The 27,011-nt window shown below is 47.1% G+C and overlaps 13 protein-coding genes across 13 annotated transcripts; 6 read left to right on the forward strand and 7 right to left on the reverse strand.

The window, feature by feature from the left end:
- Positions 1-470: 470 nt before the first annotated feature.
- Positions 471-1,412, forward strand: TRV_05243 (MFS transporter, putative; the record flags this gene model as incomplete). Its single annotated transcript, XM_003020599.1, has 1 exon — positions 471-1,412. The coding sequence occupies one exon, from the start codon at positions 471-473 to the stop codon at positions 1,410-1,412; it is 942 nt and encodes a 313-aa protein (XP_003020645.1).
- A 420-nt stretch (positions 1,413-1,832) lies between these two features.
- On the reverse strand, positions 1,833-4,041 carry TRV_05244 (uncharacterized protein; the record flags this gene model as incomplete). The annotated part of the gene is made up of 2 exons (XM_003020600.1): positions 1,833-3,896; positions 3,955-4,041. The coding sequence occupies 2 exons, from the start codon at positions 4,039-4,041 to the stop codon at positions 1,833-1,835; spliced, it is 2,151 nt and encodes a 716-aa protein (XP_003020646.1).
- A 677-nt stretch (positions 4,042-4,718) lies between these two features.
- Positions 4,719-5,363, forward strand: TRV_05245 (uncharacterized protein; the record flags this gene model as incomplete). The annotated part of the gene is made up of 1 exon (XM_003020601.1): positions 4,719-5,363. The coding sequence occupies one exon, from the start codon at positions 4,719-4,721 to the stop codon at positions 5,361-5,363; it is 645 nt and encodes a 214-aa protein (XP_003020647.1).
- Positions 5,364-5,556: 193 nt separating this feature from the next.
- TRV_05246 (uncharacterized protein) lies at positions 5,557-6,101 on the reverse strand (the record flags this gene model as incomplete). The annotated part of the gene is made up of 3 exons (XM_003020602.1): positions 5,557-5,691; positions 5,759-5,823; positions 6,014-6,101. The coding sequence occupies 3 exons, from the start codon at positions 6,099-6,101 to the stop codon at positions 5,557-5,559; spliced, it is 288 nt and encodes a 95-aa protein (XP_003020648.1).
- A 726-nt stretch (positions 6,102-6,827) lies between these two features.
- TRV_05247 (sugar hydrolase, putative) lies at positions 6,828-9,848 on the forward strand (the record flags this gene model as incomplete). Its single annotated transcript, XM_003020603.1, has 3 exons — positions 6,828-6,912; positions 6,974-7,721; positions 7,781-9,848. 3 exons carry the CDS (start codon positions 6,828-6,830, stop codon positions 9,846-9,848), a joined length of 2,901 nt encoding a protein of 966 aa, XP_003020649.1.
- Positions 9,849-11,892: 2,044 nt separating this feature from the next.
- Positions 11,893-13,374, reverse strand: TRV_05248 (uncharacterized protein; the record flags this gene model as incomplete). The annotated part of the gene is made up of 2 exons (XM_003020604.1): positions 11,893-12,656; positions 12,846-13,374. 2 exons carry the CDS (start codon positions 13,372-13,374, stop codon positions 11,893-11,895), a joined length of 1,293 nt encoding a protein of 430 aa, XP_003020650.1.
- Positions 13,375-15,412: 2,038 nt separating this feature from the next.
- On the forward strand, positions 15,413-16,501 carry TRV_05249 (uncharacterized protein; the record flags this gene model as incomplete). Its single annotated transcript, XM_003020605.1, has 2 exons — positions 15,413-15,837; positions 15,892-16,501. 2 exons carry the CDS (start codon positions 15,413-15,415, stop codon positions 16,499-16,501), a joined length of 1,035 nt encoding a protein of 344 aa, XP_003020651.1.
- A 174-nt stretch (positions 16,502-16,675) lies between these two features.
- Positions 16,676-17,589, reverse strand: TRV_05250 (uncharacterized protein; the record flags this gene model as incomplete). Its single annotated transcript, XM_003020606.1, has 2 exons — positions 16,676-17,094; positions 17,151-17,589. 2 exons carry the CDS (start codon positions 17,587-17,589, stop codon positions 16,676-16,678), a joined length of 858 nt encoding a protein of 285 aa, XP_003020652.1.
- Positions 17,590-17,782: 193 nt separating this feature from the next.
- Positions 17,783-18,676, reverse strand: TRV_05251 (FAD monooxygenase, putative; the record flags this gene model as incomplete). The annotated part of the gene is made up of 1 exon (XM_003020607.1): positions 17,783-18,676. One exon carries the CDS (start codon positions 18,674-18,676, stop codon positions 17,783-17,785), a length of 894 nt encoding a protein of 297 aa, XP_003020653.1.
- Positions 18,677-20,083: 1,407 nt separating this feature from the next.
- Positions 20,084-21,130, reverse strand: TRV_05252 (GPI anchored endo-1,3(4)-beta-glucanase, putative; the record flags this gene model as incomplete). Its single annotated transcript, XM_003020608.1, has 1 exon — positions 20,084-21,130. One exon carries the CDS (start codon positions 21,128-21,130, stop codon positions 20,084-20,086), a length of 1,047 nt encoding a protein of 348 aa, XP_003020654.1.
- A 1,451-nt stretch (positions 21,131-22,581) lies between these two features.
- Positions 22,582-23,532, forward strand: TRV_05253 (uncharacterized protein; the record flags this gene model as incomplete). The annotated part of the gene is made up of 2 exons (XM_003020609.1): positions 22,582-22,808; positions 22,917-23,532. 2 exons carry the CDS (start codon positions 22,582-22,584, stop codon positions 23,530-23,532), a joined length of 843 nt encoding a protein of 280 aa, XP_003020655.1.
- Positions 23,533-23,787: 255 nt separating this feature from the next.
- On the reverse strand, positions 23,788-24,784 carry TRV_05254 (uncharacterized protein; the record flags this gene model as incomplete). The annotated part of the gene is made up of 2 exons (XM_003020610.1): positions 23,788-24,693; positions 24,770-24,784. The coding sequence occupies 2 exons, from the start codon at positions 24,782-24,784 to the stop codon at positions 23,788-23,790; spliced, it is 921 nt and encodes a 306-aa protein (XP_003020656.1).
- A 683-nt stretch (positions 24,785-25,467) lies between these two features.
- Positions 25,468-26,745, forward strand: TRV_05255 (uncharacterized protein; the record flags this gene model as incomplete). Its single annotated transcript, XM_003020611.1, has 1 exon — positions 25,468-26,745. One exon carries the CDS (start codon positions 25,468-25,470, stop codon positions 26,743-26,745), a length of 1,278 nt encoding a protein of 425 aa, XP_003020657.1.
- Between the last annotated feature and the right edge of the window lie 266 nt (positions 26,746-27,011).

Below are 27,011 nucleotides of genomic sequence, written 5' to 3' on the forward strand. Positions count from 1 at the left end.
GGATAAATTTAGGAAATGCAAAACTCCAAGGAATAGTAGAAGAGGCGTTGGATGGAAACGACTCCAACTTCTCCTGGGCGGCTAGCATATTCTATTTTGGATAGTCAGTTTATGCCCTATTTCCTCGGATTGAAGGATATAATGACTTACTCCATGTAGCATTATATTCGCAATACCTCTCACCCTTTGGGGAAAACGGTTCTATCCTTCGAGATTTATCTTCGTCTCAGTCATTGGGTGGGGCATAGCTGCTACAGCGGGAGCTGGGGCATTCAACTTTGCTGGCCTTGCTACATCTCGGTTCTTCATTGGCTTTTTCGAGGCGAGTATAGAAGGCTGTGCAACGCAACTCCTCACGCCTGGGCTAACCATTCTCAACTTAGGCTGCCTTTGCTCCCACGGCAGTGTTTCATTTGACCTTGTGGTATACTCGCAGCGAACTTGCATTTAGAACTTGCCTGTTCGTTGGGATGTCAGCTTTCTCGGGTGCATTTGGCGGGCTGGTAGCAAATGGAATATCTCTCATCCACACTACCATTGGCCATTGGCGGGTTCTATTCCTTGTCGAGGGCTTGCCAACCGTCGCTTTCGCATTCGTGGTCCTGTTCTTTTTGCCTGACAGGCCAGAGACCTCGAAATTTTTCAAAAATGAGGAAGAGAGGCAGCTTGCCATTCGCCGGATGAATCAAGGGCAACAAAGTGAAGGCCACAACTCCCTTGTCATGAAGCATGTTATTGCCAGCCTTAAAGACTGGAAGGTATATGGTGTTTGCATTGTCAAAATGGGACACGATGCATCTTTGGCAACGATCTCAATCTTTCTACCAACCATCCTTCACTCCCTTGGGTATTCAAAAACTGCAGCACAGTACATGACTATCGGCCCGTATATGGCTGGCTGGGTGGTCATGGTTAGTTTCAGTCTCTTATCAGATAGGTTGCGAACAAGAGGTCCATTTATTATCGGAGGAACCGCTTTGGCCATCATTGGAGTGTCGTTGATGTATACGTTCCCAGCGAAAGAAAACCCCAAAGCTGCTCTTGGCGGTGTATTCCTACTTGTCATTGGCATCTTTCCGTGTATACCGCTGGAGGTGCAATGGGTCTCGGATAACGCTGGTGCAGAGTCGAAGAAAGCGATGGCACTCTGCATGATTGTGATTGCGGGCCATTGCTTAAGCATTCTTGCTAGCAAAAGTTTCCCTGAGCAGGAAGGCCCAATGTATATCCGAGGGTATGCTATTGTCCTCTCATTCCTGTGCCTGAGCTTCGTGACGTCGGTTGTTTTGTACACTCGACATCAGATCGTTAATGCGCAAAGGGACAAGAAGTATGGCAAGCCGAATCCTCTGCATAGAGTGGACACTTCCATACTAGCAGATAAGGCCCCTATGTTTAGGTATATCCCGTAGCTCACGTTATACCCACCATTAGATTGGTATGCTACCTTCAAAGGATTTGTTATTTGTGAAAGAGCAAATTTAGCCACTCCAGTGGGCTTGAATTCTTAATAGTAGAGTCGACGATGGCAGACTGAATGGAAACGACCAACCTAGTGGTCAATGGTATAATTCCACCTACTCTGGGCAGGGGTTTACGTTGGGATGTTGTTGGCAAAACTTAGCCTTGATTCAAAATTCGTTGCATATCAAACAAATTTGATAACAACCTTTCAGCCCTATCTTATAGAGTACCCCTTTTAATGCGAGCAGGTATATAACTCCAAGAAACTGTCCATGTTTGTAGGTATGTATGGTTAAGTCTGTAGGAGTTGAGACGTGCAAAGGTTGATTATATACCCATTCATCCATCATATCAAGTGCCGTAACCAATTACTTCGTTTGTTCTCCAGCCAATACCTTCCAAAGCAACTTCCCATCTTCCTCGTTAGACTCCTTTCCTACGTCTCCACCGGCCCCAAAGCGCTGGTCAACAACGCAAACTAACCATACATCATCCTTAATTTCCCTTATGAGTTTCTCACTTGGGCTTCCACGAGGGAATACACGTCTCCATTCTTCCCAAATGCCGAATGCTTCTTCTCCCCAAGCCCGGAAACTTACTGCCTCGATGATAGTCGGAGTAACGATTTCTTTACCCCTGAAAACACCCCAGGTTACGGCATTAACGCTTCCGTTGTCCATCTCGGTCAAAGGGTCTGCATCAAAAGGGGCTTCTGTAGGATCTGTAGGCGGCTGCGTCGGTGTTTCTGGTGAGGTAGATGACTGGAAATCGCCTTTTGCGTTCGTAGCGAACCAGGCGAATTCATCATGTCCGTAACTCTGAAGCAAAGGTTTCAGCTTTGAGTGGAAGTCATCCCCCGAGCAGAAAAATTCGACAAAAGCCTTCTGAAACACGAAACCTTCACCTCGAGGTCCCCAGCCAAATACCGGGTGGTCGTTACGTACGCCATTAACTGCTGGCTGAGATGCAAGCGTCCACCATCCTCGTCCCTCGACCAGCTTAAGAAGCTCGGCTTTAATCGTTGCAGTCTCCGGGTTAAGACCACCTTCTTCTCCTGCCCCACCTTCAGACCAGGGAACTGCGTGCAGTTCACCTGAAAGTAGACGTTTGAAGATTTTGCTGATATCGTCTCTGGAAGTTGGTGTTCCCCATAGTTTCCTAGCGACCTGCGCGGTAACGTGGAGAGACGGCCCATATCCATCGATTTCACCGAAGGCTGGAGAACGAGCATCACCCCATCGACCATTGGGGAAGTCATCCCACGTAGCCTCTCGTCCTAAAGAACCGAGACCCTCAGATATTTGCAGGGCAGTGTTACGGTTTGGGGGGTTAAGCGCAGGGTACCCTGCAGTCTGAGCGGAAGTTTCATGCACAGTGGAACTTCGCTCAGACCTGTCAGAGGCACGCGTCAGTCTATCGACAATAACACGGTTGTGTGGTTGAGAGTTCATTGAGGAAGCTCGCAATCGGTTCACGTTTGTTGATCTGCCGTCTGGAGTTGCAACACCATTCGATGCTCCTGAAGCAGCATATACAGCAGACTCAAACTCGAGCTCGCTATCGCTAGGGGCTTCGGATGATGGAGGAATCAAGTTGCATCGTTCCAAGATGAAGGATACTGATTTCTCCAAGTTGAGAGTATAAAAATGGAAGCCACGATGTCCTGGTGTGGCAATCTTCTTGATATCCTCTACAAGGTCACTGACAATATCGACACCAACTCGCTTTACAGCCTCATCATCAGCTTTACAGGCTTCAACCTTTGCCAGTATCTGTGGGGGTATTTTGGCGTGGCTCAGCTTGGTGACCCTGGTCAGAGTGTGGTAGCTTTGGATGGGCATTAGCCCGGGTATAATAGGGATGGTCTTGAAAGTTCCAGACTCATGGTTTCTAAGTAGGGCCTCGTACTTCTTATATGCGTCAATGTCGTACGTTAACTGAGTCATGATGAAGTCTGCGCCAGCTTGAGTTTTCTCTATCAAGTGTGGCAGATCTTTCAATGGGTCTTGCACCTCCGGGTGAGATTCATCCGCATGGCCTTCAGGATATCCCGCAACGCCAATGCAGAAATAATCACCGTATTTCTTTCGGATATATCTCACAAGGTCCACCGCATAATTGAAGTCCTTATTACTGTCATCCTCACCATCTATATTATACTCCTCGCTTCGTGGTGGGTCACCACGCAAAGCAAGGATATTCCGGATACCTAATGCCTTTGTCTCTTCCAAGGCCTCATCTATCAACGTTCGGTTCATGTTCGTGCAAGTCAAATGGAGACATGTCGTTAATCCAAGTTGCCTCTGGCAAATCTCCGCCAATTCAAGAGACCTAGCAGCCGTGCTGCCGCCAGCACCCCAAGTGACTGTCACAAACAGAGGTCGTAGGGCCTGAGACATACGCTCTAGACGGGCTTGGAGATTTGATGATCCCTGTAGAAGGCACTCAGTCAGTCTGATAGCTAATGGCGGGGCTAGAAGCGAGTCTCACCATCTGGGTTTTTGGAGGGAAAAACTCCAAAGAGAAGTAGTGGGCATCCTTAGGAAGGGCATTTATTTTGTCTGAAATCTTCTCCATGGCTGCAGGTTAAACCCGTAGAAATCTTGGTTTTCTCTATGGCTACCTCTGGTGACTGCCGAGGGGTGTGTAGTTAACAGGTATCTGAATCCAAGATCGACAGAGAATTCCCCCAACAGCGCTGTATTACCGGCTACTGGAGAGACGCTAGATGGTAATAGCTTCTTCCGGACGGATATCAGAGTCCGTCTGACTGTAAGAATGCAGCGGTGCTCTCTTCTAACTCGGGAGTTCTCAAGTTCTTCTTCTATGCAAAGCCCAATGTTGAACCCCCTGCAAAGCTGTCTGCTTAGTCAACCACTTCTTTAGTTAAACGAAGATCCAACAGCGGCTGAGCCTTTTGCAGTTTTCATCCTCACGCCAAAGAAGACAAAAACCTTTTCCTTCGAGCTTCAGGCTTCTGTTGGGCTTCCAACAAGTTCATAATCTGGCAAGCTGCGGTGAAAAAGTGCCGTTGTATCTTTCTGCACCCTGTCAATGCTGACCGTGTTACTTAACTATAGCCGAGGTCTTCCGCGTTGTTTCACGCTTTGCTTGCAGACACAGAACTTGAGCTCCTAGGTCCATTCAGAAGACCTGGTAGTTTCGAAAATATTACGAGGCCGTTTAAAATGCAATGAAACCAATTTTTGGCTAGGTCATTCGTTTTGTGGTGGTTTGCTTGACATCTGCCCTGAATGGCTCTCTCATGTGTTGCATGGAGAGCAACTCCAACGACATCATCCTATATCTATAACAGTCGCCAGCTGCTACGCCCTATCCTACGCCGCCGAGTCCATTCCGAGCCCTCCTCTTCCTCTCGAATGCGTTTGAGACTCCAATCCTTTAATAACCGCCTTCCCAAGTTCCTTCGGTCCTACACCACACCCCTTTTCAATGCGCCAGTAACCCATATAACCTCGTTTTTAATCCTTCACGAGCTAACAGCAATTATACCCCTTTTTGGTCTTGTTGGAGTGTTCCATTATGGTGGATGGCTGCCATCCCTGGGCAACCCCGATGGAACCTCATCTGTAGACGAAGGAGTCAGGAAATTTGGAAAATGGCTCCGGAAGCGAGGATGGGTTCAAGATGTGGAAGATATGTCTACCATGGACAGGGGAGCAATACGGGTTGAAGACAGTGCTAGTGAGCTTACAGCAAAAGATAGACAAGGTCTACGGTTAGTACTGGAGTTTGCTACAGCTTACGCAATTACCAAAGCATTACTTCCATTGAGGATTGCTTGGAGCGTATGGGCGACTCCGTGGTTTGCGCGAACAGTTTTGGGGCCTGTTGGACGAGCTGTGGGAAGGCTAGCGTCTACAAATAAGGGCAGATAGATACGACGCATTATACATTCCCCATATACCTCCGCATTCGACGGCATGACACGATTGAAGAGGAATTGATCAATATTGTCTTTTGAAAAGAGTTTATTATTTGTTATTTGATGATTTTTGGCCGTGTCAAGCCGTTTGACCCTCCCATTATGGTCATTCCAAGCGGGCGAGAATTACTACACCTGGCAGCTATCTATGCCTTCTCATAGATCCAGTCGAACTGGCTCTGCTTGTAGCTGAGGACCTCTCCCTCTTTGAACCAGAGAGCAATCTCCTTCTTGGCGTTCTCGACGCTGTCGGAGCCGTGGCAGACGTTGCGGCCGACGTCCTAGAGGTTGACGTTAGGTCCCACTCACAAGCGGAATCCAAATTTTGAGGACGAGAGTTCAACTCACAATGGCGTAGTCACCACGGATGGTGCCGGGGGCAGAGTCAGCAGGGTTGGTGGCACCGAGGAGGACTGCAGGTTATAACTATTAGCGGTGCTGAAAAATTTGCGGTTGAAAGAATTGTGGGAGCTACGTACCACGGCCGGTCTTTACGGCGTCGCGGCCCTCCCAGACCATAGCGCAGATGGGTCCGCTGAGCATGTCTAAATAGATGTCAGCACAGACAGGCTATGAAAGCACCAGAGAGGCAAGTCGACGTACAGGAGACGAGTCCCTTGAAGAATGGCTTGCTGGAGAGATCAGCATAGTGGGTCTCGAGGTGCTCCTTGGAGGGAGTGACGAGCTTCATGGCAACGAGCTTGAATCTAGCCCTCAAATCAGCACATTGGCTCTTAAAAACACCATACCGCGGGGAGGGGTAGACATGAGAGCAGCTCACCCGCGATTCTCGAAGCGGCTGATGATTGGGCCAATGAGACCACGCTGGAGACGTCCAGAGTCAGCTATATATCACTGACAAGCGGCCATCGAAGCTGCTGGGTGTTGTGTTTGTGATACAATGCGGGCCATACCTGGACGCCATCGGGCTTGATAGCGATGAAACTAGCAGCAGAAGTAAGAGCTTGTCCAACGTCTAGATTTAGTTCTATCAGGGGTAGCAATGACACTTACGTCTGTTCGTTAGACATGTTGAGAGAGTAAGATCGAGTCTGTATGCGTAAAACCAGCCAATTGTCCTTGGTGAGATGTTGTAGACGGGAGGGAGAGGGAGGAGGAGGAGGAGCAGAATTTATGTGCGGGACGCTTTCTAGGGAGGGGCAGAAAAAAAAAGGGCGGTGTTGGTCTCCCCGTGCCAAGCCTGCCCATGCTTCGTCGTTCGTGGCATCTTCCAACGTCAAACATCGCGTTTACGCAGCAGACGACAGCATCCAGCCGCAAGAAAGGGCCTGTACACACCAGTGAGACAGCTTCAAGACAGCGAGAAGCTGCAGGCGGAGTGTTTATTACGCCCAATGGTTCGGCGATAAGCGTTTTCTTCTGTTTTCGTTTCGTTTAGTTACTCTCCTTGCACCACATGGCGCCGTCACGGGCAAGCCATCCACGATGGTCATTTATCCTGGTGATAGTCACCATCGTCTCATTTTTGGCTGTTCCAGCAGGTAAGTTGGGCTCTATCTGCACGAATTAAAGGCGTTCTGTCTAACGGTGCAAGCTGCGTAGTCATGGTTAAACATGAGAATTTCAAGACGTGCTCCCAGTCCGGCTTCTGCCAGCGCAACAGGCAGTATGCAGATAATGCAGCCGCCCAGGCTTCCGCATGGACCTCTCCTTTTCATCTTGAGGCCGGCTCTTTAACGTTTTCGGATGGTCAATTGCTTGGGACCGTCATCAAAACTGTAGGGAACGATGAGAAAGTGCGGTTTCCGTTGGTAGTGTCGTTCCTGGAATCCGGGGTAGCTCGCATTACTATCGACGAAGAGCGACGAATGAAAGGAGACATCAAATTACGGCGTGACAGCACTGTCAGGAAAGAACGTTATAATGAAGCTGCAAAATGGGCAATTACTGGAGATATGAAACGTTCCTCTTCCGCTGAGTTTACTACCGACGAGACCTCAGGTACCACCAAAGTCCAGTATGGCCCTGATATGAAGTTTGAGGCTGTCATCAGGCACTCTCCATTTGAAGTTTACTTCCAGAGAGATGGTCAGACTCAAGTACAGCTAAACTCGAAGGGACTTTTGAACATTGAGGAGTGGAGACCGAGAAACGATGTCATCGAGCCAGGGTCCGAATCCACTCCCGATGTCTTGGACGATAGTACCTGGTGGGATGAGTCGTTCGGAGGAAACACGGATTCTAAACCAAGAGGACCAGAGAGTGTTGCGCTGGATATCAGCTTCCCCGGCTACGAGCATGTTTTTGGCATTCCCGAGCACGCTGACTCCATGTCTCTAAAACAAACAAGGTAGGTCTAGCACCTTTGACAAGTACTTATTCTTTCAACGTCACTAACTGAGCAAACAGGGGTGGAGAAGGCCAGCATACCGAGCCATACCGAATGTACAACTCGGATGTATTTGAGTATGAGCTGAACAGCCCAATGACTCTATATGGATCAATCCCTTTCATGCAAGCTCACAGGAAAGATTCTACGGTTGGCGTTTTCTGGCTGAATGCTGCGGAAACCTGGGTTGATATCGTCAAGTCGACCCTTCTTCCCAACCCAATGTCTATAGGAGTAGACGCAAAGACCACGACTGAAACTCATTGGTTTTCGGAAAGCGGTCAGTTGGATGTCTTTGTATTCCTTGGCCCAACTCCTGATACCATTTCGAAGACCTATGGCGAACTTACCGGTTTTACTCAACTCCCCCAGCAGTTTGCCATTGCTTACCACCAATGCCGCTGGAACTATGTTACCGATGAGGACGTCAAGGATGTCGACCGCAAGTTTGATATGTACCAAATACCATATGATGTTATCTGGCTTGACATCGAATACACCGATGGAAAGAAATATTTCACCTGGGATCCTCACACCTTCCCTGACCCGCTTAGCATGCAGAAACAACTTGACGCCTCTGAACGCAAGCTGGTCTATATTATCGATCCTCATATTAAAGTTGAGGCAAACTACCCTATCGTCGATGAAATGAAGAAGAAAGAACTCGCTGTTCTGAACAAGGACGGGGATATTTACGAGGGATGGTGTTGGCCTGGTTCATCTCACTGGGTAGACTGCTTCAAACCGGCTGCAATGGAATGGTGGGCCAACCTTTTCAAATATGAAAACTTCAAGGGAACAGCATCCAACTCGTGGCTATGGAACGATATGAATGAGCCTTCTGTCTTCAATGGACCCGAAACAACCATGCCAAAGGACAACATACACCATGATAGATGGGAGCACCGTGATGTCCATAATGTCAACGGATTAACGTTCGTCAACGCTACTTACAATGCACTCATTGAACGTAAAAAGGGAGAAATAAGGCGCCCTTTCGTCCTCACTCGATCATTTTATGCCGGATCTCAGCGTATGGGTGCAATGTGGACCGGTGATAACCAGGCCGAGTGGAGTCACTTAGCTGCTTCGATTCCTATGGTTCTTAATAACGGAATTGCTGGCTTCCCCTTTGCTGGAGCAGACGTCGGAGGATTCTTCGGTAACCCAAGCAAGGAGCTTCTGACTAGATGGTACCAGGCAGGTGCTTTCTACCCCTTCTTCCGTGCCCACGCACACATCGACACCCGTAGACGAGAGCCGTACATGGTTGGTGAGCCATACCGAGATATCATTACACAGGCACTCAAGGTCCGATATCAACTTCTGCCAGCATGGTACACGGAGTTCCAGCGTGCTTCGGTCAACGGCTCTCCCATCCTTCGACCACAGTATTACGTTCACCCATCGGATGAACAAGGATTTGCTCTCGATGACCAGTTCTACCTCGGCCATACTGGCCTTCTGGTCAAACCAGTTGTTACTCAAGGTTCCACCAGTGTTGATGTTTACATCGCCGACGAGGAGAAGTACTATGACTACTTTGATTTTACCATTTACCAGGGCGCCAACAAGAAGCATACCATCAATGCTCCATTGGAGAAAATTCCTATTCTCATGCAGGGCGGCCACATAGTTCCGAGAAAGGACAGACCACGACGAAGCAGCGGGTTGATGAAATACGACCCATACACCCTTATCGTGGTCCTTGATAGCAAGGGCCAAGCCGAGGGAGAACTATATGTGGATGATGGTGAAACATTTGACTATAAGCAAGGAGCATATATCCACCGTCAATTCTCCTTCTCAGGTTCCAGTCTCTCTTCCAAAGATCAGTCCACCAGTGGCTCCAAAACGAACCAGTATCTTAAGGTTATGGCAGAAGTACATGTTGAGAAGATCGTTATTGTTGGGGCCCCCAGTAGCTGGAAGGGCAAGGACAGTGTTTTGGTGCTTGAAGACGGCGCAAAGTCTGGTATCAAGGTCAGCATGAACTGGTATGATGCCGAGAGTGGAAAGGCAGCATTTGCGATTGTGAAGAAACCTGGGGTTTCTATCGCCAAGTCATGGAAGATCGACTTTGCTTAGTTTCCTGCCACCATTACTACAAATGGCAGCTTACACGGTGATTATATGTTTTTATAGAAGCTTTATGGTTGGTTCTTTGGATTTTTGAACAATCCTACATGTAGCGTTTTATCATGTTTCAGGTGAAATACATTTGTACCTTTTAATTTGGTAATTTTCAACCAATGAATCGGAACGTTTTGGCACACCTTGTCTCTCTGTCCATCTCCGCAAGGGAGTATGCGAGATATTATTATTGGCTTCATCACCTTCATCGACTTCATCGGCCTCCATATTTGCGATTTTCATATGCAAAGCTGACGACGGTATGACGTTGCCAATTGGTTCGTCCCGAGGAACATTAGATAATCCACTCCAAACTTTTAGTCAACGACCTAACGAACTAACCCCAGGGTCAACAACTAACTAACTAGTCTGACGAGCTTTCAAAGGTCCGCAAGTCTCGTCAAGGCCTGCGCCAGATGCGATCCAGCTGCCCCAGCAGAGAACAAAACTTGCTTTTTACCCCGGACGACCGTCTCATGGCTTATCCAACATCTCTGCCATCATAAACAAACCAATCCACTCCATTGACGCTCCTACCGCTACACCCGAGACATCGACAGGGATCAATCGATTAGATTTCCCAACATCGCGATCGAGCTATATCTATAATATCACCTTTTGTCTACGCAAGGAAATGAGCTGGATGGTGTGAGCGTCAGTCACTGGTGCGGCTGAGCGAATATCGATAAGCGAAAGCGAACTGGCTATAGCGCCAGGAGGGGAACAAAAAAAATACAGCCTGAGGGTTTGCCTGATCAATATGTCGTTTCTTACCTTTATAATTGACTATGGGGCGCCGCCATTGTATGTGTTCTCCCATGTTGGTCGCGTGGAGTACTGTCTGTTCTACACCTACACCTACTAACAATAATATCAACCAGGCTCGTCCTTTCCCCTGTCCTTTCATACGCCGACCAGATCATGAGCATACACCGGACAAAGACCTCGGCCGGTTTCTCATTGGATATACCATTGATTATGCTCGTTGCTTCTATATTTAAGTGCGTCAGATTCCATTTTATCCGATGGCCCCAAAATATGATAGGGTGAACAAGAACTTCCCGCTGACAAGTGGTATCATACAGGATATTTTTCTGGTTTGGATCCTACTATTCCGCTCCTCTGCTTATACAGGCGATATCAATGGTCGGTGTGCAAGTTATACTTCTCAAAGTTGCTTTGGATAATCGGCCTTCCTCCGGTATCGAGCACACTCCTTTCATTGGACAAGGATCCGAATCTGGTTTTGTCAGACCGTACGGATTCTGGCAATGGAAATCAGCCCGTCCGTACGTGATCACCCTCCCTACCTGCGACCTTTTGCTGGCAGCAAACACTATGTTTTCAAGTTCTAATAGTATGCTCATATAGGTACTGGATGTTCCTTACTTATTTTACTCTGACCCTTCTCGTCATTCATACTCTCCTTACTCCAATTTCGCGGTCTTCTGCATACATAGAGTTACTGGGTTTCAGTGGACTCGGTGTCGAAGCTTTCCTACCAATTCCACAAATCATTTCAAACCAACGTTCACGATCATGTAAAGGCTTCCGACTTTCAGTTCTTATCTCCTGGCTCCTTGGAGATGCCATGAAGATGAGTTTCTTCTTTTTCAGCGGCGGTACAATTCCCCTAGCGTTCAGGATATGCGGGGTGTTTCAGTGCTTATGCGACGTATATCTGGGCTTTCAGTTTTACACATTCGCAGACTGGCGTTCATGGACAACGAATGACCTCCCATCCCTTGATAGATGGGGTATGAAAACATCAGACATGCAGATGTCATAGAGCAAGACATCGTGCATTTTAGCGGATCATGCTATCCGCATTATATTTATATATATTTATATATATTTACAAATATGATCCTAATTTACGAGCTTACTGGTATTATCGGAGGTTAGGACGTCAAACTGGTTATTCGCGCTTATAGAGAAATAGGCTACCTTTTTTATTATCAATAATCTGAAGTGTTACTGTTGGCAAATCAGTACTCAATCAATGGTATACCTCCCCATCTACAGGCATAGTAACGTCCCTGCTCGAGAACGCACAATGACCAACTGAGCTTTCATCCAAAAGCACAACCCCCCATTTCAGTGCCAAACATGCCATGTCTGGGGTTGACCCAGCCTGTTTCTCAGGATCATATGTTCCAGGATCAGGGAAACACGCAGCAGCAATGGCTAGGCTGCAGCTCCCCGCAACCGGCATACCAGACTTGAATGGCTTGAATCCTAAACCAACCAAGCAAGAGACCATTGCTGTTCCAAGGGAGATGCTACAGACAATAGCAATCGGTGAATAGCCGCAAACACTGATGTCTGATGCAGGGTCACGCTGGAGGTTCTGGTCATATGCTTCAATCCCGACTAGGAAAAAACTTTGAGATATGAGCCAATGTAATATGCCTGATGTGGTCATAAGCGGGATAGCATAACGGTAAGGCAATGAGAGGAAGTATTTGCTTCGTTGTGCTGCATTCGGTGCAGCAGACACTCGTAATCCTTTTCGCTGTGTTGCATATTGACTCCATTCTGCAGACATGGTCATGGCTGTGAGTATGCCGTTATAAGCAAAATATATGAGAGAATAAACAAGCTGTGGTAAATTTGCTATCAGTGTATTGGCTATCAATGATGTAGGCCAGAAATTTGTGCTTATCAGTGTGCGGAAATCGAGTGCTTGCAGACCGGCGGTCCAAATTCCTGTTTTATTTGACATGGAACTCATCCCGATATATAGGAGGAAAGCGCAGAAGGCTAGAGAAAGACAATACCTGCCATGGAAAGACGCAATTGTTTAACAAAAATGCATGGTATAGGAATAAAGAGTAACATACAGCATTATACCAAAGCACCATCGCCCAGGTGAAACGGCTGAACGCCATTGTTTAGGCTTGTGAAAAAACACCCAGCGATTCCGGCGTATCCAAAACGGGTTGCATGTACTTGAAGGTCCAGTGAGATCCTTCATCGAAAGTAAGCATTTCCCTCGTACTGTGGTGTCAGGCTTTTCGAGAAAGGAGGCGATAGCGTCCCCAACTGTCAATATTGGGGTATAAATTGTAACAGCAACGTAGCATATAGTAATCACTTTCACGAGGATAAACACCATGACAACAACCGTCAACGGTAAGCTGTACTGAAGCTTGCAGTGAGGCTGTGCAACCTCCACGAGACAGTATTTTATCGGTTGAGCCAGTACTTCCCAGTTACCAGCTACTACTTCAGGTTTGGTACTGAGTAGTTTAGATTGGCATTTGATAGCCTCCTCATAATCATTCGGACATATCCACGTGAACGGTGATCCAGTAACAGGTTTATATACTTCTTGATAGCCAACATATCTGTATTCACTTTTATTATGCGGCGTATCCGTCACCAACAAGACATTGACGTAGGAATTCTGGTACGTTTTCGTGTACGCATCTATACAAGCAGCATTGTCCAGTTTTTCTAGAGCTCCATTTTGCGACATATTGTAAAGCCGTGTAAACGTTGCAACGATAGACTTCTTCCGGAGCTCATAGTAATCCAGAGGGTGAAGTTGGGGATCCGATGGAACCAAACTGAGATCCTCAAATGCTGTTTGTCCGAAAGATCCGTCTCCGAGGAATGCATAATAGGAATTTGACGATGTAGTAGCAAAAATAGTGGAATTATACCTATAAAGCCGACGATGTTAGTGCCTGTTAGGAAAACATTGAAAGTATCGTATAAAATTCCTTACATTAGATGTAGGGGAAGTGAGGATAGCACTAGAATTACCCACAAGGCAGACCTAGGTCGGGAAATCTGACGAAAATTTCTGACACTTAGTATTCCTATATCGAGCCAGCATCGTTCCTTATGGGCATTGTCAAGATCGGCTCTTGTTGGCGCACTTAAGCATTGCTGCCAAGTCATTAGCACATATAACAGAATAAAAAAATATTTACAGTTAGAATTCAAACTATAGTGTAGTTGCTGGCGCTCAATAAGAGGGTGCTGAAAACGTTTATAACCAAGTGAAGCCCAATGCTCAAGTCGTGCACTTTATCGCAGTTGCCGTCATAAAGAGTTCCACGTTCATTACTAAAACTATGCCGGGGCAATACCCAAAGCAGAAACCCAAGGTTAAAAAAGAGAACAAGTAATCCAGTGGCTGAAGCCGAATATAAGGTGAATCTCCAGCTTTTTCGCCATCTTTTAGGCCAATCTCTATCACCATCCGTCATATCAAGTCTGGGAATTAATGTGCTTTGCCTGGCACATTTTTGCCGGGAATTGGAAGGTATCATGTCTCAAGATGACTATGTTTCCCAAGAGGAAAGCATCTTCTTGATGGTATCCATGGGCGGATACTCCCCTTATAAGTGTGAAATCCCAGTATAGTCAGGTTCCGATGATTCGGGACAGCTGCAAGGCTAGGGATCTGCATGCATTGAAGAGTGAGAGGCCTCTTGAATGCAGATATGAGACACAGCTCGTCACCTTAAATAACTCTCCTCAGATTATTAAGTAGTATATGAGCTTTTCTCGCTCCATAAGCCGCTCTTGTAAATGCAGCCCTGTGTACTGTGTGTTGCGCAAGGCTGAGTCCCGCATATCAATTTTACGACATACACTTGCGTGGTATCAACGTTGAATGTTTAACTCAAGTTTGGGAGTCATTACAGGTATATGGCTGGATATAATCATATAAAACACATTCGTTATTCGAGCAAGCACTGCATATTAAAAAGAGCGATCTAAAAATGGCCGGCCACTGACTGGGATGCGTTTTGTCGAAGGTTGACGTGAATTTAAAGTGTTTTTTTGCCAAGACCGCCTTGGACACGGCACGCAAGCTGGTACCTGCGCAGATGGCCGCGAATATTTCTTCATTATCCTCATCAAAATCTGTTACGCTTCGACTACGATATTCAATGATTGTTTCATTTAACTTATGGTAGTAATGCCTTCATAAAGCACTATAACTGTGGCAGCCCTATACATTGTGAGGTAGTTAAAAAGTAACTAGTTACCATAACTACAGCCAGCCCTTCTGTCTTTCAGTGGTTACTTTCACTTCTCTCAACAGATAGTTACCACCCCGTTCAAATGGCTGACTGTATAGAGTGGTTTTAACCAGCATACTTCATTATCATAACCCATTTTCCCCCTTTTGAGGGTAGAGAAACAGGTATGTAAGGGCCGTAAATAACTCCGTTGAAGATGTCGGAGTTAAGGTAGCATAGGAAGCACTCAAGGTAGCTTTGTCGGAAACTAACATCCCCATCGCCCGGAGGGGTCGCAAGTTGTGTGTTTAGAAGGGCAGACGTGTAGGCTCCAGCCGAAGCTTAGCTAAGAAGCTTTCATTAGGTTAGCCCGCTTTCGCAAAGGCGTTCTTGCTTCCCCGCTTATTGATCATCTATCAGATACCTGCTTCCGAGTATATTATCCAACTTTAACAGAACGTTTTCTCTTTAGCTACGTGTTTGAGCTAGATATACCTACAAACATGGCCTCGGAGCCTAGTACCATTAGAATTGGCTATGTCCCAGGTATCATATTTTCACCGCGTCAAATCAGCACTGAAGGAATCTTATTTACTAACAGACATCAATTTGCAACTAGAGCATTACCTAGCCCCTCTACACCTCGCTGCCCGCAGCTCAGAGGCTTCTTCTCTTCCATTCAAAATCTCCTTGATTCCCTTCCCGTCCGGAACGGGGCATATGATAACGTCCCTGAGGCAGAATGAGATTGACGTTGCGATTGGTTTGACTGAAGGTTGGGTTGCAGGTCTAGTCGGCAAACCACAGCTAGAAAAGGGAGAGAGGGATGGTGGTTACAAACTTGTTGGCCAATGGGTTGAAACCCCATTGAGATGGGCCATTGTTACAGGTCATGACAGGAAGGAGATTCAGAGTGTTAGCGACCTCAAAGGAGGACGAGTGGGGGTGTCTCGTTTGGGCAGGTTAGTTCCATGGGACAAATCCTGAAGAGCATACATGTTTTACGGTGTTTACAGTGGCTCCCACATTATGGCCTTCGTCCTGGCCCAACAGCAAAGCTGGCCATCCTCGTCACCCCTTATCCCGACTATCCTAGGACCGTTCCCTTCCCTGCGAGACGGAGTAACTGGCCATAACCCTGAGCAGCCGGATGCACAACCAGCTCCTACAGCGGATTTCTTCATGTGGGAACAGTTTACTACGAAACCATACTTTGAGCCCACTACAGCCTTTCCGAAGCCACCATTGAAAAAGATTGGGGAGATCTATACTCCCTGGCCATCCTGGCAGATTGCAGCCTCAACTCGTACATTCCCATCTCCAGAGTCGGACAGCCGGCTCACGCAGCTGTTCAGCCTGCTAGACTCTGGCATTTCCACTTTCCTGGCCGATTCAGAAAAGGTGATTCAGCAACTTGGAACTGGTGAATTCGGCTGTACATACTCCGAGTCAGACGCTAGGGAATGGCTTAAGGATGTACGATTTGTCAAAGGTAGTACCAGGGGTGCTGAGAAACATATGATCGAAGGTGTCATCAACGTACTGAAGACTGCTGGAGTGATCCCCGAAGATATCAGCAATGATGAAGCAGTCAATAGGGTAATTGGTATCCAAGCTAGTCAGTAGGGGTGGTAAACTGCTGTCCATTGCTGCATACGTCTTGCTACGTCCTTATGTCATGATTATACGTTAAACTTTTTCTACAGCTTTTTCAATAGATGCCTATATTAGATCAGATGGATTGAACCAGGCGTCAAAGAAATTAGTTGCAGAGTGACAGTGTTTTATGCCGTGCTAGGTCTAATTGAGATTATGCATTGTAGGAGCAGCTTTACCCTGCTTCTTCATGCACTTTTCCAAGTATGTTTCCAGACGTGGAGTATCATCCAATCTAGAAATGACTCCGACACAGCCATCTGGCCGGATAACTGCGAGGACCCCATCATCTGGATCAACTCCATATACTTTATAGGCGTCCTCAACTTCAAATCCACTGTAAAATCTCATTTCGGCCATTTGCTTGAGCTCCTTAGGAAGACAATTCCAGTCAAGCTCACGTGGAAGACGAGGGTATATCACCACAACTTCAATAAGTGAAGGAGGGAAGAGTGAAAGAAGATTTGAAATTGAGAGTATAACTTGTGCAGAAGTCCCCTTAGGATCTAATAGATCTGTCGAAGTCATGCAGAGAATGCGGAAGCGTCCATTAGAAACCATATCTGTTCAATATATTAACTTAGATCAAATTTAATCCTAGAATTAGTCCTCAACGTACCATCATGTATGTCTCTGTGGAACCCATCAGCAAATCTCCTGATAGTGATATTCAGCAGCCTCCTTCCTGGTCTTAGAATTCCATGGAAATAATCAGTTCCGCAGATGGGGTTTTGATATCCATCCGGGAATGATCTATCAATTAGATAGGTCTCTGGGTATTCAATTCCACAGCCACTGGCAAAAGAAATTGACTGTTCGTAGACTTCTTGGTTCTGTTTTAAGGAGGCCTGAACCTCATTTTCCTCTCCGGTAGTTCTTTTGGAGAATCCTGTTGAATACTTCTTATCGAAATCGATCAATTGCTGGGCAACACTGTACCGTTCCACTTCGTATGACTTGAGGAGGGCTCCAGGATCGTCAACATCAGGATGAAGCCCATTGATAGTGTATGCAAGTTTCCATGACAAGTTATGAGCATCCATCATTGAAATGTTCATTCCTTGTCCTGCCTATAGATTGTCTAATTAGTAACGTTGAGCCTAATTATGCTTGACTAACTAGCTAACTAGTTAACTAGTTAGTTAGTTCGTTAGCTTATTATGTTGGGTGGAACCAACCTTTGGGCTGTGAGTATGACAAGCTACCAAATCTCAAAGTTAGCAATCTCTAAGTTAACGTACCATAGCATCTTTAAACTGAATGAAATAAAGACAACATACAATCTCCGGCGAGAATAACTCTACCCAAACCTTTGGAATCCTTCATGGCAAACCTTTCAGCTATTCGCTGGCCAATTTGATATACAGTCCACCAGTTGATATCCACACCTGCCTTGGGTCGGATATAGTATGGCTCAAATATCTCAGAGACCTTCTGGAAGATCTTTTCCAGTGTAATTTGGCTCTTACGAGACCTCCTCGGCTCTGTGCCATTGCCTTCGGTGCGAGGGTTTTCATCTTCCGACTCCTCCTGCTGTGGCATTTGAACGTATAGGCGTGTCAAATAATCTCCATCCACGGTTTGTTCCCTAGGAATAACCATGATGGTGCCTTTTCGTGAATGGACTCGACCAAACCTCCGAATATCCGGGAAATCAGTATCAGCAACGAAATCTATCACTCCCCAGAAGTCATCAATAGACTCTCCGTTGAGTTGAATTCCAGCGCATTTCCGAACAGTCGAATGTGCACCATCGGTTCCAACAAGGAATTTGGTTCGTACTGTTTGTGGCACCCCGTCTGTCTCGATAGTTGCAATGACTGGGAAGTCCGGATCACTGTCTTCGTCAAGAGATACACTAACCAATCTGCTATTACGTCGAACTCCTCGTTGAGAGTGATGAGCCAAATCGTCATCAAACACTTGCTCAATAATTCCTTGGCTGATAGTAATGGCCCGCTGGTATCTTGCAGGACCAACTTTGTTATCAATGACGGAGAACCTCTCGATAGTCCCGTCCTTGGATGGCTTCCGGACCATCATTTCCCACAAGTAACATCCATCCTGCAGTATTGGATCAGCCAATCCCATGGTCTTGAGGACCTCGAGCGTTCGTGGCTGCAGCCCGTCTGCCTGGCCACACATCACTCTGGTTGGCTTCAAGTCGATGCATAATAAAGATTGATCCGTCAAGCCATGGCGAGCGAGCAGGATGTTGAGGATATACCCAGCTGGCCCTGCCTATTTGTCACATTGAACATCAAAATACGAACATAGAGCTGGTTGGTAGCAAGAGGGATAACCTTACACCCACGATTACCACTTCATACTTTTCATCTCCCTCACTGCCACCATATTGCTGGCTAATACGGGGCAACGGGGCGGCATACGGCAGCGCTACACGCGAACCCCGGGCGGCTGGGTTACCATCAACCATTGGGACAGGCTATCAATTCAGGCGATGATTGATGTCAAGGTCAGCTCGATGGAAGTTCGTGAAACGTTGCTCGGTGAGATCGAACAGCATTCATGGTTATGTCATGATATTTATATATTTTTACGGAGTACGGAGTACGGAGTATCGATTTAATAATAAGAGACACCCCTGCTGCATACATGGAATAGTTAGTTACAGAGATCCGGACGAAATCGGCCGCCACAGATCGTCTTACACCTCGTGGCTCTGACTAGTGATTTCGATGGCGCATAGTTCGTGTGATCTATCAAGCATCTTGTCGTCGTAACGAGACAGATGGCGAGGATTGTGGGAACTATGATTTCCGCTCTAACTTAGGGATAAAAGCAGTGCATAAAATACATCCATTGACTCATGTCAACGATGGCTGGCTTCTCGATCAACTGGAACTCTACCAAGCCATTGATTGCCCAATAAAGATGACCATTTTCGGGACATGTATTGTTACATCCAGCTCTCTATACCCCATAATGGAGATTGAATTGAGGTGAAAGCGAAGTATACTATTTGCTGTCCAGAGGTGTGGACGAGTCAAGCGGGTATGTCTCACCTACCCCAAATCAGCCAAATATTTACTCAACACCACATGTTATCCATAGCCATAATACCTAGGTTGAATGAGAAACATGTGTTCCTCATTAATCTGATTGGCAGCAACCCCATACAACCTCCCACTCCTAAGGAGAGACTGTTAAAAAACAGCACCTGGTAAAGACCATATTCCCTACTGTTCAGCTAACTAAAGCTCGAAGAACCCAGCGGGTACCTCCAATTGGATGAGGCAAGCTCGAGGATATTCTCCCCTAATTTTGTAACTTTAGGTGTCAGGAGAGGTATGTGTAGGTATAGCAGCGGAGCTGTAGCTGCTCAGGGAAAGCAACCCATTAAAATGTTTGTATTCAATTCAAAATCAAGATGTATAGTTACTTGATGCATAGGTTTAGAGATTGGCCAGCTCGCTGATCATTTGTTCACGGAAACGGTCATTCAAAGGCATATATTAAAATTATATTAATCTCCCTTAAATTATAAATGAATGTTATATGGTGAGCCAGCGGCGGACAGCAGTACTCTTATCAGCGTAGCAAGTGCCGGCGATGATGCGTTCGCCTATGCTGCCATTGGCTATGAAGTTTTTGGCCTAATTGTGCTTCCGTTGGCTTCTGATAGACATTCAGATATTTGATAGCCCAGTACGCTTCCTTGAATGCATGCGGGTAATTCTCAACAAATGTCTTGCACTCCGAAGTGACGGCAGAGCAAGGGGTGTCCTCCCAGATTTTTGGACTTCCAGCCCAGTCACCACAAAAGGTAATGTCAAATATTATTTGCATATCTCTGAAGCTTTCCGTAAAGCTACAGTTTCCGGTAAAAAGCGCGGCTGGTGTTCCCCAGTTTGAAGGGTCTGGATTGCCATTCCTGATATCGCTTGGGATGCCGGCTATTCTGGGGAAAAACCATATCTTAAGGTCTTCAGTAGTCCATTCAGTCGCATATACGCCTCCTCCAGCAATGTTCAAACCGCTGCTGTAACTTGTTGGATCGTCGGCCTTGATTGTGCAGCCATTGCCACCTAACGGTGGTGGAGCGTTCTGGTCACAGTAGGGTGTCGTCAACCTGCCTGTGAATTGGACATCCTTTGATATAGTGCAATTGCGACCAGTATGGAGGGTCATAGTGTTGGAGAGGTCAAGATTGATACCCTCATAAATGTCAACTTCTCCGTTCGTTGGCCAGTTGGGTCCCAGGAGCCAGTAAGCTGGCCATATTCCACATGCAGTCCCAGGGACATGCTCGAAATCGATGATCCAGAGCCCCTGGTTATAACTCTTCTTGCTTGATATCCTCACGCTTGGTCGGCCGTCTGGGGTAATATTCGTGTGGTCGGCACCCATCCGGACCACCGTGCTACCGTCATATCGAGACTCGAAATCGATTAAACCTGCAGACCGAGCTTCCTTCTCCCCTACATACTTGACAAAGCCATGAGTTGGGTCTTCTCCAGTGAAGAAGTCAAAGTTTGAGAAAAATGTTGATCCTTCGAAGTTATCGACCAGCGAATATGAAGCCAGTGACCCCCCAACAAGGGAACAAGCCAGGAGAATCTGAGCAATCGCGCCCATGTCCACACGGTTATGAAGATGTACGCGCCAAAATGTCCTTCGTTCCTGTCATGATTTTGGGAGGTAAATCGGTAAATCATAAGTGGAAACAACCCCTTGGAGAAAGCCATCGATTATATACCCCTAGTTACCGTACGGCTATTTCATTCCTCAGCCCCAATAATCGAGCCCGAGTTAAATACTCGAAAGGGGTAAAATTGAGTCTCAACCCTGTACCTTGCAGCAAAATAATGGGAGCGAATATTACTGGCTGGGGTTGCAGATCAATCTCTCAGCCAAGCTGCTCAACCTTTATTTTATGCTTTCTTTTTCTTTCCATCGCTATTTTGAGAGCAAGCTTGGGGATCGACGATCATAATCTGAACACGAAGGCAGTTTGGGAAGGCCATGGCGCGCTCTGCTAGACCTCCAGACTACTACTTCATAGTCCCATAGCCAGTGAGGAAGTTTGATGAATATCACATATATTTACCCCAGATAAGGGCATGAGTTGGTGAAACACACAAGTTCATGAAGATGAAAACTAGCTAAATCAGCCCTGCAGCACCCTAGCGCGTGATGCAAATTGAGCAGATTCCCGGCATTTTGCCCTCATGAAGTGAATGGTTTATGAGAAAATGCATGTCCATTATATACCACTCGGCACAGTGGTTACCCGGTTCTCTGCACGCCTCTCATTAAAGTGAATGTAAATCCAAGTCGGGCATCGCAGCAAGCAACGCTTCTGAGCAGTTAGGTAGGTGGAAGTTCCCTATGGCATACAATGCTGTGCCTCAAGATGCGAGCGCACGGAGTACCACGTATGGAGTTATCATATCTGATGCATAGCTCCATTGCAATAGGGATGAGTATGTACCCAAGCAGTTCATGCTTACTGTAACACTCCTCGGGTGGACATTCACTGTTTTCTGGGGTATCCTATCGATAGAATTCCTTTTGCCCTGCTGCAGGGAGTATCTGCTGTCGAATTCTCTTTCCCCGCAAGCGACTTTTTCAGCACCGGCATTGATAGCTGGTTTGCTAGGCCCATAGATAAAGAGGATTCGTCAGGTCCAGCTCACTTGGCCGTTACTAGATAACTATGGTCAGTATCAGTGCCAGCCTATAGATTGACAGGAGGGTCTGAAGGCAGTGTTAAAGACATTTCGCTTCGATAAGAGTGTAGCCACCAGATTCATTGGTTATCACTTCGTATTGTTGTTTATGGCTTCTTCTTCGTCGTCGTTGGGAATGCGTAAGGGTTTAGGCCTTCCTGATTACATGATCAACGTATCGAACTTAGTTTTAGTGGAGAGCCGTTGCTTATATAATCAGATACGGAGTTTAATTTATCCGCGAAGAAATTCATCCATGCCCAGAGGTCGGCCTCTGGTGCAGGTCGAATCAGATGGTGAGCGCAGCTTCGAATTTGACGCTTGATCGAGGAGGTTGAGATCAATTCAAGAGCTGCGATGGCTGCAACCCCGAGATACTTGGCTCCCCTGTCGAGGGGAGTACTGTCTTTCTCCCTACGACCCCAGGTCATAGCTCCATCCTTTATATGCCCTCTCCAACAACAGCAACGATATGCCTCAAAGTCGTCCAAGTCGAAAGACTCCAAGCCCAAGAAGAAGAAGCCAATGTATACCCAATATGACATCCGAGATGCAATCCAATTTTCACTATGCGATGCCATGAGGTGTGTATACTGTCCTGTTGCGTCAATTGTCCATTTTTGCGGACAAGCTGCTTCTCCCTCTCAAGTGTAGAATTCATACTTACCTTAAAACTTTTTTTCTACGACAAGATATCTTCGCGCATTCGAAGCAGGCCGGAATACTTCCTCCGTCAAGTATGAAGTCCATGTCAAATTACGCACAAAACGAGACGGCCCCGTGATTCGAAATCAGATACGTCTTCCGCATGCAGTTCGGTCCGATCTGCGAGTCTGCGTTATATGTCCACCAGGATCTCGTGCCGCAAAGGAAGCCAAAGCTGCTGGTGCCGACATCGTTGGTGAAGAGGAAGTTTTCAACTCTATCAAGGCAGGAAATATTGACTTTGATGTCTGTATCTGTCACACCAACAGTTTGCCTAGTCTGAATAAGGCCGGTTTGGGCCGAGTACTGGGTCCCAAGGGCTTGATGCCTAGCGCGAAGCTGGGCACCGTTGTCGACAATGTTGCTACCACTGTAAGAAATATGCGTGGAGGCAGTATTTACAGAGAAAGATCTGGTGTCGTCAAGTTGGCAATTGGTCAATTGGGCTTCTCTCCTGAAGAACTCAAGAACAACCTGGGTGCTTTTATTGCTGCAATCAAGAAAGATGCGGCTGGAATGTCAGACCAAATATCCAAGGATATTGCCGAAGTTGTAGGTTTTCTCATTCTTCCCTTCTTTCCCCTTGCTCGAGTTACTGCTTGACTGACAATCACCGAAGGTACTGAGCACCACCAATGGTCCAGGCTTCAGCCTGAACGGCGAATACAAGAGCGAAAATTCTCCTCCTCTGCACATGTTGACCGGATGTTAAGAGTTAGCGGAATGAAGACATGTAAATTATTCTGTATATCTATATTTTGGCGTCGTTTGATAGAAATATTATTCCATTGAGAAGAGTTAACCGCCCAAACTCCAAAGCAAGTTTTTTTCTCTAAACATGCATAAAGCAGTCTTCAATTATTCAGTTATTGTTCCCAGCCTTTTCAAACATTGCTGTCCTTCGTCATGGTGTCCCAGCGAGTCATATAACCGTAGTATTGTAGAAATTTTTTCGTCTCGCTTTGATCCAAGTTTACTTGTTTCCTTTAGCGCGGTGCTCAGGTCAAGCAGTAGAGCCGACTTGATGGCATCAATCCTACCGGCATGGCTGGAGATGAAAGGGTGTTTCTCTCCAATCCGATCCGCCATTACCTTCACACTCAGATATTGTTGTATATGGGCCTCCAACCTGCGAAGAGATATTCTCGCCTTGTTTCCGCCCTCGTTCTCACTTTCTTCTCCATCTTCGTCGCTATCGTCTGCTTCGCTTCCTAGTATGACATCCGACAGGCCATCACTTTCATCATCACCTTCCGCTTGAGCTCCATTCTCCTTTGCCGTTGCATCCTTTCCAGGCCGGATCATGAGATTCGTCTCCAACAATTCGATCCTTTCTGCAACATCTAGTAGTTCGTACCCAACCGAAATCTTTGACCGTAGCCGTTTCTTTTCATCGAGACATTCCCGTATCTCTTTTTTCTTTGCCTCGAACTGATCTTTTATCCCTTGCACGTTTCTCTGGAACCCAAGCAAGCCAGCTCTAATCTCCTCGACCTTGTCCTGGCCACCCTTCAGAGCAGCTCCAAGGGACAAAAACTCTTGGTAATTCTCATTCACAAGGTCAAGAAGCTCCTTGTTCAGTGCCTCATTCAGCTCTCGAAGCTCGGTCTGTAGATCAGCCAACGACTGGTGGCGGTTTGATAGCGAGGCCAGGAAAGTTGTGGCATCGAAATCCGGCGTTAGAAAAGAAGCTCTCGATATCGGCTTCGGGAACGGAAGATTATCATCGTTCAAGTCGTTGTCTGACCCGTCCGAATCTCCGAACTATGCGTAGATATATCCATGTCAGCACAGCACTACATGCATCTACTAGCAAGAAGTCGATGGGAGAGAAACAAACATAGAACCTGCTCATGGTTGAGGCAATGATCCCCCCGTCAGCTTCGATGCAATGGGCCCCTCAAGGCTCCTGCATGTCTTTCCCTTGCTATGTCTACCCGTCGACCGGCCTCTGACCGAACTGTTCATCCTCGTCCCACGGAGTGTATCCTCCCATCCGCGCCTCCACCTCAGCACTAGACGGGACCTGGGGCCGCCGAGCAGCCCTCAAATGCGGAACATCGATCTTCCGCCAGGTGTAGCTAAACACGGGACTCCGGGAGGTCCCCCGCAACCCTAGCCAGCCGCCAGCATGATATAACAAGCGACGGATAACGGTGCCAACACATCTTCTGCAGGCCGCCCGCGTCATGGAGGGCCTGTCACCGAATAAAGCCTGAGACATCCCTCCTCAACGGTTTCCGGGGGACACTGAAGGCCGGGGAAAGTGTGGCATCTCCAGCTTCATCCCGACCTTGCTTGCACTCCCGCTGACCATCCAATCCCTGGCGGACATGCGTATATGCAGCCCAGTCGCATAGTCAAGGCCGTCTCGTCATACATATCCTGACACGCATCATCGATTTACTTATGCCAGTACAGTCGTGGGGAGACCAGCCTGACCATATCCCAGCTTGATGAGCCAAGAGGGACTCCTGTTGCTGCAGACAGATCTACTCCACGTATGCCCTGCGCCTGACACATACTCACACACTCGGGATGGATTCCAGCTCTGATCGGCCGTCATCCCTAGCCAGTATAGAGCATCTCTCCTCGTCTCTTCCTACACCTCAGCCATGGGCAAACCAGTCTCTCTCTACATTGGGGACTCGCGGCCGGCTATTCAATCCCGCCCTGGACGATCCTACGCTTGCTCGACGGACCACTGCTTTGCGGCAACTTCATGGGATTACTAGGCCTCCTCAGCGGAAACATCGTCAGTCTGCCTCTATTGCCAGCCGGGCCTCCCTGTCTTCTCAACCGGTTATTGTTCGGACCTATTCTGGAGGACCGGAGAGGGAATCTACAATGTCAAGGAGGCGGAGCTCAGACAGAGAACAACAGACGACTAACGCTCCTCCAGCACGTCTTCCGTCAGTTGATGAGTTCGGTATAGAAGGCATACTACAGTCTATCGAGCCCAATATACAGGTGACTTTGGATGCTATAGCCGAGATATGCGGCCGAAGCAAGCTAAGTCTTGCAAATGAATACGGGAGCCATAGACCGCCTCTGGGTGAAATCAGAGCACCTGCACGAACGAGTGATCATGGCCTTTTAACAGTGGAAGAGGCAAGCTCTAGCACGGAGAGGCTGGCAGACGACAATGTCTTGGTCGTGGGTGACGATATCAGCACTGTGGATGGTCATGGTCGGTATTCGTCCACTTACGACTACCTCAATCCAATACCCCGGCCAACGGGTCTCTTTGATTTCCGCAATTCACTTCCTCAGGCATGGGCTGAGACAAACACGACACAGCAGCAGGCTGAATCTCACAGGCACACCGTAAGAAGAGAACTGGTCCCTGCTCATGAAGAGACCATTCCCCCAACCCGCAACCATCATCCGGTAGACAAAGGGAGGCTGCCGTATCTGCCCTGGGCTCTTGACACTCGTCTTGAAAGCGGCGATTACAATGCTACTGGACAGTCAATGATGACACGTCCTGTTATATCTGCTGTCCATCTAGATGCCCAGGCCGATAGATCTTATCACTTGACTGAGCCAGACAGGCCATGGCCTTCGACTGACGCGATAGTGGACATTCCAGACTACGATGAACTTCCACATATCAATGGACACAAGCAAAAATCCCACTCTAGGAAATCCTCCGTTCTGGATGAATTGCAAGGGTTCCTCAGCTGGGTTGGGAAAATGAGTCGCGCTCATGGTAAATCCAGCCAAGAGGTCACATCGCTTGTATCTGCACAGGAAAAGCTACGAGATGTTTTAGAGAAACAAAATGCTCGGCTTAGCCACCTCCCTGACGATTGAAGTCATGCCATACAAGCTTGCTTTTCCTTATGGTCGTCCTTATGGTCTACATGTCACGATTCACGAAGCGGAATAATGAACATTTCACGATTATCATGACTCTATTTACCTATCTATACTCTGTACTCTGGCATATGTGGTATACAAACCGACTTCTGTATGTCAGAATGTGTATCTAAACCAATGGAATTAGTTCTTCTTTTTGTTTAGCGTGTCACAAGTGGCATGTAGTTGTAGTTTAATAGCAGGGCCGTCACAGCCGGTAA

This window comes from Trichophyton verrucosum (assembly GCF_000151505.1).
Source record: "Trichophyton verrucosum HKI 0517 chromosome Unknown contig00395_1.f1.exp, whole genome shotgun sequence".
In the NCBI taxonomy this organism is placed as follows: domain Eukaryota; kingdom Fungi; phylum Ascomycota; class Eurotiomycetes; order Onygenales; family Arthrodermataceae; genus Trichophyton; species Trichophyton verrucosum.